This window comes from Melanaphis sacchari, unplaced genomic scaffold (assembly GCF_002803265.2).
Source record: "Melanaphis sacchari strain LSU unplaced genomic scaffold, SCAv2.0 Contig76_pilon_pilon, whole genome shotgun sequence".
Lineage (NCBI taxonomy): Eukaryota > Metazoa > Arthropoda > Insecta > Hemiptera > Aphididae > Melanaphis > Melanaphis sacchari.
This window is the reverse complement of record NW_020271544.1, coordinates 900,000-913,601: the sequence shown is the minus strand read 5'-3', so window position 1 is coordinate 913,601 and position 13,602 is coordinate 900,000. Positions and strand designations below refer to the sequence as shown.

The following is a 13,602-nucleotide window of genomic DNA, read 5'->3' as shown; positions in this document are numbered from 1 at the left end:
TTATAACTGCAGTCGTAATTATGATTTTATAAACAACACATCATAATTGTAAATCTAATTAACTCGAAATGAATCGTGATTAAGACAATTGAGACTCGTCGGTCACCATCACGGTCAGTCGGTTTAATGCTTCAATATATATGTATAGTGACGAGGGGAATGGAGATGACATAATATAAATAACTTATGGGTAAATTTGAGTATATGTACATATATTTTTATTTAGAGAATGTAAGAATTTAAAATAGTACCTATATATTTAGTGAAAAATTGTAACATAGATTATTTTGTTTTTGTTGTGTTTCAAATGGGACAATTCAATGTTAATTAGGTATACTAATTGCACGTATAATAATATAACAACCATGTAATATATAATTTAAAACATAAATCTGTACTATATACTATTTTATATTTCGGAGATGAATCATCTTATATCTACATTATTGTTTTATTAGCACAAAACATTATTGTATACACATAGGAATTATAAAATTATGTTAATCATATAACATATATAATATATTTGTTGCTGGGATGTTTTGAAACCTCTAGTGTACAATTATGTATTGTCTATAGGATATATACACAATGTTGACTTTACCCACAAATCGGAGATCGAACATTGAATATACATTACATATTTACACTTATGCTTATACTATAGCTGCTAAATTATATACACCGTGTATGATCTATACCAGCTATAGGGTTATGGCCAACTTTAATATAAACTTATGATCGACCTCCAAGTTTTTCTAGGTAATTGCGATCCAATAAAAAAAGAAAAAAAAGTTGTCTGCAATAAACAAAAAATACATTATGTAATGTTTAAAATATAAATAAATTATTAACGTTTAATTTCACAGTTTCACACAACACTTATTTTAATATATTTGATTACAAATTATTACTTTTAATTAGGCTATAGGTATATCCATCAGATTACGTGATACGTAATATTTACCTATTATACATTTATACGATAGTATTAGTATAGTTACTCGATATAATCAGTGTATAATCTCATTTTTCATATAGTTATTTATTGCCTTTTTTAAATCTAAATTTTATAATCGTGATATATACAAAGATATACACAAATTTATGAAAAAATTCAAAAATTCAAGAAAATGTGAAAGGGTGTGGCGATCGACTCGAATTCATCTCATGACCGACCTAGCTGTAGCCACTCCTGCAGGTTATATGATTATATTTAAGTGGCGCAATTATGGAGGGATATATCCCCCCAGAGCTTTTTTTCTTTTTTAATAATTATTGTTAAATTCCCATAAGCACTATTGGCTTTCAATGATTTTCAGATTTTAATTTTGTTTTAAAAAATAAAAATTCATGGACATTTAATTATAGTTAAACTTAACGAACAAAGAAGGGGCAGCCCCCTTTTATAACAGTAGAAGATATACATATATAGACTTATATTCCACCTTAGAACCAATTCCTATAAATACACCTCTGTTATACCTATATATATATATAAAACAATAATTTATATATATGGGTATACAATACTATACATATATAGTTATATATATATACAACTGTCATTGTGGATGATGCCTGTATAAGTTATATAACTATATATTAAATAACCAGGTGACCCGTGGGCAAACGTTATTGTTTTAAGAATGGTTCAGAATATTGTTGTCATCATCTTTCAGCAAATAGGTACATGGATATGGTCGCGAATTCATACAAAAATCCTATCGAAAAAAACACTTTCAATTTTCCGAACAACTTTTCCAATTTTTCTTTCCGTAAATACCTTATTATTCGGACTATAATAAATATTTAAAAAAAACATAAGCCCAATCTAGTGGCTATTATGGCATGAATTTCAAATTTTCAACTTAACGTATAGATACGTTGAAAATTGTAAGTCAACAAAATTATGAAGAGTTTCTCTCTCACCCAACACCCAATAATTATATACATATTGACATATTGTTATCTTTATATATTAAATTCTATATAATATTATATGTATAATTTTGTAAATTATAGGTATATAACGTACAGCGTATATGCCGTATATATATATATTAACATAAAATAAATCGCTCTATTGTAATTATTTTATATTAATATTTATTTAAATAACTACAACTCGTAAACTATATTTGATAAATTCATTAAAATATTTGAATAACGCGCGTCTATAAATGATACGCTATAAATATTTAAAATCTATATATATACGGTGATATAATGTGCTGAACCGATAAATAACGATAGAGTATGCAATACTATATATTTAATCCCGCATGCACGACTATAGATAACGATAGTGACGCAAGTATATATAGGTATACGCCAATGACATGCATATACTGCGTTTAAATAATAAGGACGGTACCTATATAATAGTTGGTATTATAGCTATATCAAATCGGTGAAACCAAAAAATGCAAATCGTTTATTTTTTTCAGTAGATAAAAAGTTCGAATTCATTTTGCACTTTTGTACCTTAGTGGTGGGATATTTTTTTACGTTTACGGAATATTTGTTTTTGCGCTTTTGGATTGCATTTAGATCACATTTTGTGCTTATGGGCTACTGCAGCCCACTATACAAGTAAAACGACTATATAATAGCGTAGTGGAAACTATATTTTTATACGTTTTCGTGCGCGCTAACCGTAGCTTTGCAGCTTGATCAATCCCCATGTATACCTATTAATTAAAAATAGTTCATAAAATACTATATTATTATAAAATACTATGCAATAATACAAAAAAATAATTGTTTAATTTTTGAAGTGTACGCGCACGCTATATCACTAGCTCAATCAGCCCATCTGTTTTCAAGTTATACAATATATATACATACTAACGAACAACATTTCATTTAAACATGTATAAATATTGGATGTATATATATATTTATAGTCCATATAATAGTCTATCTATACATAAGTATATATAAATAATTTTTCTATTTATCCGTTGTTGATCGGATATAAATTCTATGAATGACTCTATATATACACTCACCGTTTTCAATAAAAGTTATATCTGCTGTAAAAAGATTATCTATAAGACTCGGACAGACGCGCGGAGAATATTTATTATAGAGCTTATTTTTAATTATAAATATGCATGTTACGGAAACACACATAAATTTAGTTTGTGTCATAAAAGTTGAGTTTATTTTTATATAATCAAATGGGCGTCATTAAAGTTATACTTACAGATTAATGATTACTATAATAATTAATAGTTATACATAATAAAGGTGTACAATATTTAGGGTAGGGATTCTGGCAGCAAATTAAATCAAATTGATATACTATATATATCTATATACAGCTATAGGAGATTAAAAGTAAAATATTCTATTTTTCTTAATAAAATCAGAAAAAGACAAAAAAATATAAGGGAAACAAGAATTTTTATCTCATAACTTATAAAAGTATTATATATCTTTATTAATTGTTGTAATTAAAAAAATGAATAATTATCTTGAATATACTTGACATTTTCTTCAAATGATTAAATTTCAATATACAAGGATCCACATAAGTTCTTCTTAAATATTTGTAATTTGTAAATATGTGTAAATATTAAAAGTATACCAATATTATCAAATTTTTTTAATGTGTAGGTATATTTAAATAGTTAAATGTTTTATGAAATTCGTCTAAATCAAAAGTATTTTGTATTTACAAAAAGATTAAAAATATAATATAAACTTTATTTTATCAACACTTGAAGTTTAAATATTATTACATTGAACTGTAATAATACTCATATAACTCCCTTATTAATTTAAACTCATAGTAAAATACCTACATATATATATATATACCTACGTGCAAACACTACAGACAATATATTCTTAAAATCTTACTATTAAATTCAATAATCGGCCAACTTTACAATCATAATTTTAAAACCCATTATATAAAATGGATTCTTCTGAACACAAATTTTCTATTTATAATATAAATAGGTGTATTATTTATTATAATATAAATACAAGACATGCGGGTAAGGCATCCATTTATAATAAATACAATGTATATTATACATAATATGCAATATATGTATGTTATCTCTTCAGTGTTCAGTCCTATAAATTTGTAAATAGACAAATTAAATGTACTTATATATTATTTATACTCTCCTAATCACAGCTAGCAGATTCAATCATACATACACACACGCAAACATATTGCACACCCGAATTTTATTCACTTAAAATTTAGTATAGTTATATGTATATATTTATGGATATTTAGGATATTTATTAGGAATGATAATAGACCACATTTTTCTACCGTAACTGAATATATAACATGCGTATATTATTTTACCTTGTAATCTACATACGACTACATAATGTATAATATGTATTTTAATCATAATATTTGTATATATTATAATATATGCATATATGTTTATTATCGTATATGTCAAAATATTATATAAGTCTATATAATAGTATAGGTATGTATACATATTTTAAAATATATATATAATACCTCCCACATTTATTTAATAATATAACACGCAAATATAGCAGCATTTATAGTATACATAGTAATATATACTAATATAAAGATATTATTATGTATCTGTAGGTACCTATATATGATAAATATCTATAATCCTAAATTTTTTGAACAACATACACTTTTTTAATTTCAAATTATGGAAGTGAACATTTTTTGGAATATTTATAAGATTCATAAAAATCGAAATTGAAAAATTAATTTATGACTTATTAGTTATAACTTAGAGTTTATAAGTATCTAAAGTTCATAGGTGTGAAGAGTGGTACAAGAAAACCTTGCAAAACTTTGGTCTATAACTCAAAACTTTAAATATATTTATACCTAAATCACGAATTATATAATTGTTCAAATTATGATTTTTATGTATCGAAGTACTCAGAAAAATTACCTACTTCAGAATAGAATTTTTTTAATACAATGTTGATTAATTACGACAAGAAAATTTTTCAAAAACATTGAAGGATTTTTAAATAATGTTTATATAATTTGATAAAATAATCACTCAGTATATATATATATGTAAATACGTATATCTGTATAATAGGTTATTCACGTTCGCGGATTAAATCACATATTATGTACCTATTATTTTTATATTATATAATAGTAATATAGTATCTACTATTATTATTTGTACTTATTTATATATACACGCGTATACCTATTTCGTAACCATAAACTTAAACACAAAATTATCTATACGTACCTATATATATAGTATATTATATATATATACAATATCCATCATGCATCAATTATACATTTTTATACCCCGGGTTTTTATTGCAAATAATAAAATAAGTACCTATTTACATATCTACGAGTATACAACATGTTATATTATGTGGTTATACTTAAAGGCTAAAATATATATTTATAAATTAATATATTATATCTAATAATTTATATATATATATATATATATATATATATATGTAGTTATAATGTACAAGCGTGATGTATTTATTTAATATTTTATATTATATCCTTGTATATACCTATTTAGTATCTACGTATATATTAAATGCAAAACATAATGAATGACATTGTGTGCGTGTCGGTTGGTTTGGTGCTCGGTGGGTGGGTTCCTAAAAACTTTTCCACCTCCCGTGCGTGCATTGGATGAGTCCCGCGGTCTACGACGCAGTCTGCACACCGCGGCGAACCGTATTTCTCCCGTTATTGCGCACGTAAACATGTACACCGACCACCGGGCGTGCGTGTATATACAGGGCGCTATACGTGAATCACGCGTTCTCGTCGCCTCTATACGTCATATAAATTCGTTAGATGGGTAATTTCAAAAAACATCATATATAATTTTAATAATTAATGCAGTTAATGGCAGTTAATATATATGTTACATATGCACATTGGCCTATATATATATATATATATATATATAGTGACTTCTGTATAGCCACACGCTACATGTATATATTAAAGTTGTTATACGTATACATATATATATCATAAACATATTGTATATGTGTATAAATTATATATATATACCTAATTTTATTTAAAATTTACGTGTATTACAGTAAGAGGTTTATGCGACAGCCAACAAGTTCCTATTACTTCAAAATTTAAATAAAATATATAGCCTCTATGAGTTCTCTGTTCGGTAAATAAAATGTCATTCTAAACGGGTTGAAGTACGTATATATAGATAGGTACCTAAAAGGCTTTATGACCTTCGAGATATAACAGACAATGCTCACCGACTGTGCGCCCATGAAATTCGTGTCTTGCAGTTCGTGTTAATCTTCGGGAATGCGGGATATTACATTACATTATAGGTATACCTGGGTACTTGCGTATTATACTTATCCAACTGAAATAACGTATATATATATATATATATATATAGGGTCGTATTATAGGGATATCGTTGTATTATTATATTGTCATCACATATGTTGCATAAAACCTTATTTTTTTCCAACAATATAATGCATATTATATTCGTCGCGGTACCTATATCTGCAAGACATTTGGGCGTCTATTGGTTATAGTTCATATTATACCCAGAATGTCATTTTTTAAGTCTCATTCGCTGTATATATAATATATATCGGCAATATACATATGTATACGATTATGACAGGAGCGGATATTGTGTCGTTCGGAATACCGAAAATTTGCAATGAAAAAAAAAAATGTCGCACGCATATAGGTAGGCGGTTATTAATAGGTATAGTCGTATACAGGTATATGTATATGTATTATGTGTATAGAATACCTCTGCAAAAGCGTACAGATACCATTTAATACAAAAGAATTTGAGGGAGATCGAACGAGAGGGAGCGGTGAATGATAGATGGAGAGGGGGGAAGTGAGTGAGAGAGAGTGTGTGAGAGAGAGTGAGAGGTAGTGAGCGAAAGAGAAGGAGAGAATAAGAACACTCGCACGAGTGAGAGGGAAAAATACAATTCGTATATAATAAATCTTTTGTCCCATCGCCCCCTACGTATACACAAACACACATACATGTATATAGATGCGTAATATTATTATTATGTTATCGTGTGCCGCCGCACAGCCCCTCCGGGGTCGGGTCAGCGGCGGCGGCTTTATTACAATAATTACTCCCAGGAATCCCGAGCGTATACCGGCGCGCCAGTGGTCCTTTATTGGTGCGCCGCCGCCTGGGCGGTGCCCCATTGGTCGTCGCGGGCGGCTGATCTGTCGGAGGGAGAGACGGCACGCATGCGCAGCCGCGCCCGAACAAGCTCCGGCAGCGGCGGCCACCCGGCACCCGCCGCCCGCCATTCTAATTCACCAGCGTTACCTCACGCCCGCGACCGTTTTCAGCACACGACTTGCGCGACGAACCCATCTTCGCTGCGCGTCCATTTGCGCCGCCGACGCTCGACGCGCGCTTCTCATTGCTGCCGATGCCACAGCGGGGGGGGATTGTGAGCGCGTGCGCGTGTGCGACGCAGCTATAGCCTATTATAGTGCACTACGCCACTTGAAAAACGGGCCGCTGTTGAAAAAAAAATATTATATTATCATCGATCATTCGACCGTCGCCGTCGTCCGGTCGCAACGGATTTTATCACGAGACCGTCGTTTCTCGATCACTCGATCGTGTTTTCGCGTCGTTGGAAAGCCGCAGAGTCCCGCGGACCCAGTTTCCCGGCCGCCAGCTAAACGGAGGTGAGTGCTTGTGCAATGTTTTATTATTATGACTATTGTGGCTTTAGCAGTAAGCGCCGAACCTATATAGGTAGGTATAGTATGCCCGCCACACGACCGCGATCGCATTACACTCTGAACTCTTATTGTGTATTTTGCCTGTCTATGATGTTGTCGTTTAAGCATACTTGGTCTCCCATCGCAAAAGCTTAACTCTCCGAAAACAAAATCGTGGACTACAAAGGTCGACAGCGTGTGTTTTGAATTTCTGATGTGTTAATGTGTTTAGCGTTTGTGTGCGCGCGTGCGCGTTTGCGCGTGTGTGTGGTATACGTGTGTCCGCTTGTTTTAGGTTTCCGTATAAATATGATACATTATTAAACGCCTTGGACGTGTTTACGATAAGATAGAAGTACAGGAAATGTTATTGATATTTATATATTGACAATTACATTTGAATGGGTATACTTATAGATATATGATACCTATATTTGTGCTGTATGTCAGATATTCATGATACATTCTGAATTTATGTATATATATATATATACATACAATTAGGTAGGTAGGTACGAAAGAGGTAGTTAGCTGCACAGTCGTTTGGGTGTACAATAATGGAGAATCACATTACTAAACGTACTTTCGCCATCACAGTACGATTCTCCATCTATTATGTAGTAAAAGTAGTTACCTAATTAAAATTTTTCGATCTTTTTTTTCCTTAATAATCACTTGATATATTATGTCGAAACTTAAAAAGATATTTAAATTTAAATTACTTATTACAATTGGATTCTTATGCCTTGTGTTTGCAAACTATATCTGTAATATATTTTGTTAGTTTTAATTTTAGTTTTCTAAACAAAACTAACACTGATATTATCAACATTTCTTATTAGAATAAACCAATCAATGAAAGCTTCAATAGTTTGATTATAATACATAAACATGTCAGAGTATAGAAACATTAATATGGGAAAGACTAGAAGGAGTATAAGATATTTTCATGTTTTGATAATGATATGTATAAACAATAATAAATATGGAATTTTTTTTATTTTAAATAGGTTAAAAGAACATTAATTATTTCCACTTATTTTTTTAATTTTGATCTATTGTTTCAATAAACATTTATTAAAAATTCAAATATTAATTAGTTGTACCTAACTAATTTTTATTACATAAACTCCTAGACGCATACCAAATATAGTATAATAACCGATTGATAATAAATACTTGTAGTATGTCATATTTTACATATACCTAAATATACCCATAGATAGATATATTGTTAGAAAAAAAAAATGTTATATTGGTACTTTAGTTTAAAAGAAAAGTTAACGCGTAACCAATTATTTTAAAATAACTATTAATTATCCATCTATAACAGTTATTTTCATTAAAATAAATTATTTTTAATAATATTTATTATTAGTAATACTTTAAATAAAACTATATTACCTGCCTTTTTAATTTATTTAGTAAGCTTTCATGAACAAGCTCAAAAATGAGTGAGGCATCGGCACAACAACAGCCTGCCACAGACGTACAACAAATGCAACAACAACAACAGCAGCAGCAGCAACAGCAGCAACAGCAACAGCAACAACAACAGCAACAAAATCAACAACAACAATCCCAACAAAATCAACAAAACCAACAAACACAACAAATGCAACAGCCACAGCAAATACAAGTTATGATTCAACAGCCTCAGGGACAAGTTGACATGCAGCAGCAACAATCGCAACAACAGCAACAACCTCAACAAGTTGCTGTCGCCTCTGGTCAGCAAACTATTACTATGCAGATGTCATCAGATGGATCCAATGGGGGCACTGTGCAACTCCCTCATTCATCAGCTCCAATGACAACTATTGAGGTATTTAATTATTCTAAGAATATAGCTTTTTAAAATCTTATAAAAAAAAATCATTTTTCTGTAGACATCAGGTCAAATGCAAATTTCTACTATTCAACCACAGCAACAACAACAGGGTCAAGTGCAAATGACCAATATACAAGCTCAACAACCAGGACAAGTTCAACAGCAACATACTATGCAGGCACAGACACCTACTCAACAACAGCAGCAACAAACTCAAATTCAACAGATCAATGACTGGAGTCATGGACGTGTTCAGTTAATTCAACAAGCTGGCCCTCAGTTTGTTCAGTACAATGCACAAGGTCAATTAATTATGCCCGGAACAATGTTGCAACATCCTACCTCTGGTGCTATACAAGTGATTGCAGCTCCTAATAAACAATTTCAGTCACAACAGATGCTCACCACAGCACATGCACATAAACAGGTAATATCACAAGGACAGGCAACGTCATTTCCGACTGGATATGCTGCTATACCAACCACTACTAACCAGACTCTTGTCATTGGCCAGTTAGGGGTGATAAGTAGTCAACCAAATATGAAACAAAATGAAATGCAACAAACAGTACGTACTATAGACTTTTTTAATATGTTCTGTTTTATTTGGAAAATGTTTTTTTAGTATACAAGTTGTGCCACTGGAAGAACTGTACAACAAAATGCTCAAACAATGCAGTTTTCACCATGGCAATTTAATGCATCACTTCCTCAAGGACTCACTTGGGCTACACCACAACCTCAAGCACTATTGACACAGAATCATCCAATTTTTATTAGAGGTGAGTCAATAAATAATAACTATCTAGTTAAAATTATAGTGTGGAATCTTATAAAATATAACTTTATTTTTCTAGTACTAATTTAGATAATATAATAAATTAATTATCTTATAAATAAATCAAGAATTTTTTAAAAGAAATTTATTAAAAAAATATATTTACCTGAAGTTAAATAAAAATTATTAATTTGTAATTAAAAGAAAAATATTATATTCACCTTTCAAAATATACAAAATAAAGTTGTATTTTTCAGTTTTTTATGAAATTATCATTATTTGATTTATAGTTTATTTAGCAAATTGTTAGACCATTCCATTGAAAATTTTTCTTACAGTATGTACCTAGTAATTATAGTCGGGGACACGAAAATTGGCGTGTGATCTTTGTTGTACACTGACTCACCCTGTCTGCAAAAAATGGTTCTCGATTTGTGACGTTTTTTTGTGCGTATTATAAAATGAATAATTTTAATTGGCAAGCCAATTGATTTTAGAGTTTTGAGAACACATAAGACGATTTAACCATTAGATCGCGGCTGTCACATTCCATTTTTCATGTTCCCGACTATTAATACAACTGACATACATTATAAAATCTAAATTGTAATAAGTTAATTTCATGTTTATCTGCTAATTTCACACTGTTCTATTATTAAAAAAATATTTTTCTTTCTTAAATAATGTAATAGTAACTATTAATTTTATTGTCCAGGTGCACCTCAGCAAGATGGTCAGCAACAACAAGTTCAAACTCCTATGTTTATACAAAGCCCTCCCCCTCAACACCTTCAACAACACCATGGTCAAACTATGGTGCAAACCAGTGGTGGTGTTATGCAAAATATTGGGCAAATGGTTAGTGGTACCACAACTACTACTATTAAATCACAACGAGCTGATATACAACCCAAAGTTGTTACAACGCCTAATGGTATGGGTAATAACAGACAACTTTCTATATTACCATCGGGGCATACAATCCGCCCCAATGCTACAATTTCTACTCAAACCTCTACTGGTATACAGCATTTAAACCAAATGCAAAAATCTCAACTGAAAGTTAGGCCTAAGACTGGTGTCCGTCAAAGTTTTAGTATTGCACCTCATAAATCAGATGCTGCTAATCAAACTAATCAAACCAAACCTCTTCAGTCTCCTCAACAAACTATGAACACCAATAAGTAATTATAAAACAAATATATGAATGAACAAATTATAAATTATTTTATGTTTTAGAATGATTTTAACAAGTTCTGGACAACTTGTACCACAAATACAACAACAACAACAGCAGCAGCAGACTGTGCAAGTACAACATTTACAACAGCAACAACAAGCTCAACAACAAATTAAATTAGTTAGTATGCAATCACCAAACCATCAAATTGTGAGCATGCAATCGCCTCAAGTTGCATATCAACAACAACAAATCATAAAACCCACCACAAATGTAATGAGTATGTCCATGAATTCTCCACAAAAGATACATATACATCAGCTGCAACAAGGCCAAGCTATTGTTAGTAGCCAGCCTCAACAACAAATCACTATTCTTGATCGTCCTGTCATACCAGTTGTTTCATGTGCCCCTCAGGCTTCAACACAATCTCAGCTTTTAATTTCTCCCCAAGTTCAAACATCAACTTCATCAATGCTCCCACCAATTAAACCTGATGAATCTCCAAAGACATCCCCAGCTATTCAAACTAATGAAACATCAGCTGCAGTGGTTTCAATACCAGAAAACACTACTGAAACAACTGCATCAGTTTCGTTACCTGTTACTTCTAACGAAGACAATTCTAGGGATAAAGGATTACCTAAAGCTTTAGTAAAACCTCAGGTTTTGACCCATGTTATTGAAGGCTTTGTGATACAAGAAGCAGATCAACCATTCCCAGTAAATCGATCTTGCACTATAGCAGATATTTCCAATAGTGCACAGGATAAGGAAAACATAAAATTGGACGAAGAACCGCCAAGTACTAAAATTCAATTATTTTTCATTTTTTGCAATTATTAATAATTATTTTTTACAGATAAAAAAAGTAAAACAGACAATAACAATCCAGACAAAATCAAGTGTGACTCTTGTGGAAAATGTCAAGAACTACAAAAATTCAAAATTAAAAAGAAATCAAAACGTTTTTGCTCACAAGAATGCTCAAAGGTATTTGAAAATAGTTCAAAAACTGGACAAACGGACAAAAAAAATGGAAAAAATTGGGTATATATTTTAATATTGTTGTATGTTATTTAAAAATACTAAATAATTAATGTATTAATTATATTTATTGGGAATGTGAAAGCAATGGTTCAGCTGGTGATTCTAGTAATACTGCCTCATCACTTGATTTACCTAATCGAATGCAAATTGATGTTGACACTAAGATAGATGTGGCTCCAGAATTGTGTTCTATTAATCCATTGACATGGACTGTAAGTTATTTTATTTTTATTTTTATTTATTATACTTAAATTGACATTATTTTAGGTAAAAGATGTACGGAAATTTATTGGTCAACTAACAGACAGTGAAGAAATAGCAGCAGATTTCGAAAGTCATGAAATTGATGGTCAGGCTTTGATGTTGCTCAAAGAAGATCATTTAATAAGAGACATGTCTATGAAACTTGGACCAGCATTAAAAATATTTGCAAAACTGGATGCCATGCGTACTGAAAATCCAGAACTTCAACCTCCAGCAACTTCACAATAAAATTCTTTATGCTCTCATACACTATTATACTTCTTACAGTATACATTTTTATATAATTGATTTTAACATTTCCAAATGTTTTTATCTATTTAATACGTATGTACAAACCAATGGTACTTATTGGCATTAAGACTTATTATAACCATGTCATTAGAGTACTCAATACTGTTAGTGGTTTTATGTAGGTTTTTGACTTTTGTTTAAAAAAAATTGTAATTTTCAGTCTTAACCCCTGTTTTTTCCTGTTTATAAACTTCTTTTTTCTTAACATTCTGTAAATTAAATTGAATTAAATAAGCTATTTTTTTTTACCTTAAGATTTTATAATTTTTGACTGTATATTAATGTTAATTTAAATTATTTTATACAACAATTTACTGAAAAAATATATTCTTTAAACTATTTTTAGTATTTTTATTAAATTAAAATATTTTTGATCAATGTAAATTTATACTTGTTTGATAAGTTGAATTTGGATTGGTTCCTTTATGTGTTTGTGTTAGGAATGGTTTTTATTGTCATATAAATATATA

The 13,602-nt window shown here is 30.3% G+C and overlaps 1 protein-coding gene across 2 annotated transcripts; it reads left to right on the top strand.

Annotated features, from left to right (window-relative positions):
* Positions 1–7,445: 7,445 nt before the first annotated feature.
* Positions 7,446–13,259, top strand: LOC112601220 (mediator of RNA polymerase II transcription subunit 15). 2 transcript variants are annotated; one of them, XM_025348701.1, is made up of 9 exons: positions 7,446–7,702; positions 9,164–9,563; positions 9,628–9,996; positions 10,195–10,351; positions 11,063–11,531; positions 11,587–12,332; positions 12,390–12,577; positions 12,649–12,789; positions 12,845–13,259. In XM_025348701.1, exons 2-9 carry the CDS (start codon positions 9,189–9,191, stop codon positions 13,067–13,069), a joined length of 2,670 nt encoding a protein of 889 aa, XP_025204486.1. In that variant the 5' UTR covers positions 7,446–7,702; positions 9,164–9,188; the 3' UTR covers positions 13,070–13,259. The 2 variants fall into 2 exon arrangements, with proteins under 2 accessions (XP_025204486.1, XP_025204485.1); XM_025348700.1 differs by having other exon boundaries at positions 9,628–10,137.
* The last annotated feature ends 343 nt before the right edge of the window (positions 13,260–13,602 follow it).

Bases quoted from the DNA above. Each gene is read 5' to 3' on its own strand.
- LOC112601220 (XM_025348700.1), top strand. From the start codon at position 9,189: ATGAGTGAGGCATCGGCACAACAACAGCCTGCCACAGACGTACAACAA. The intron at 10,138-10,194 runs GTACGTACTATA...ATGTTTTTTTAG, and splicing joins AAAATGAAATGCAACAAACA to TATACAAGTTGTGCCACTGG. The intron at 12,578-12,648 runs GTATATATTTTA...TATATTTATTGG, and splicing joins AAAAAAATGGAAAAAATTGG to GAATGTGAAAGCAATGGTTC.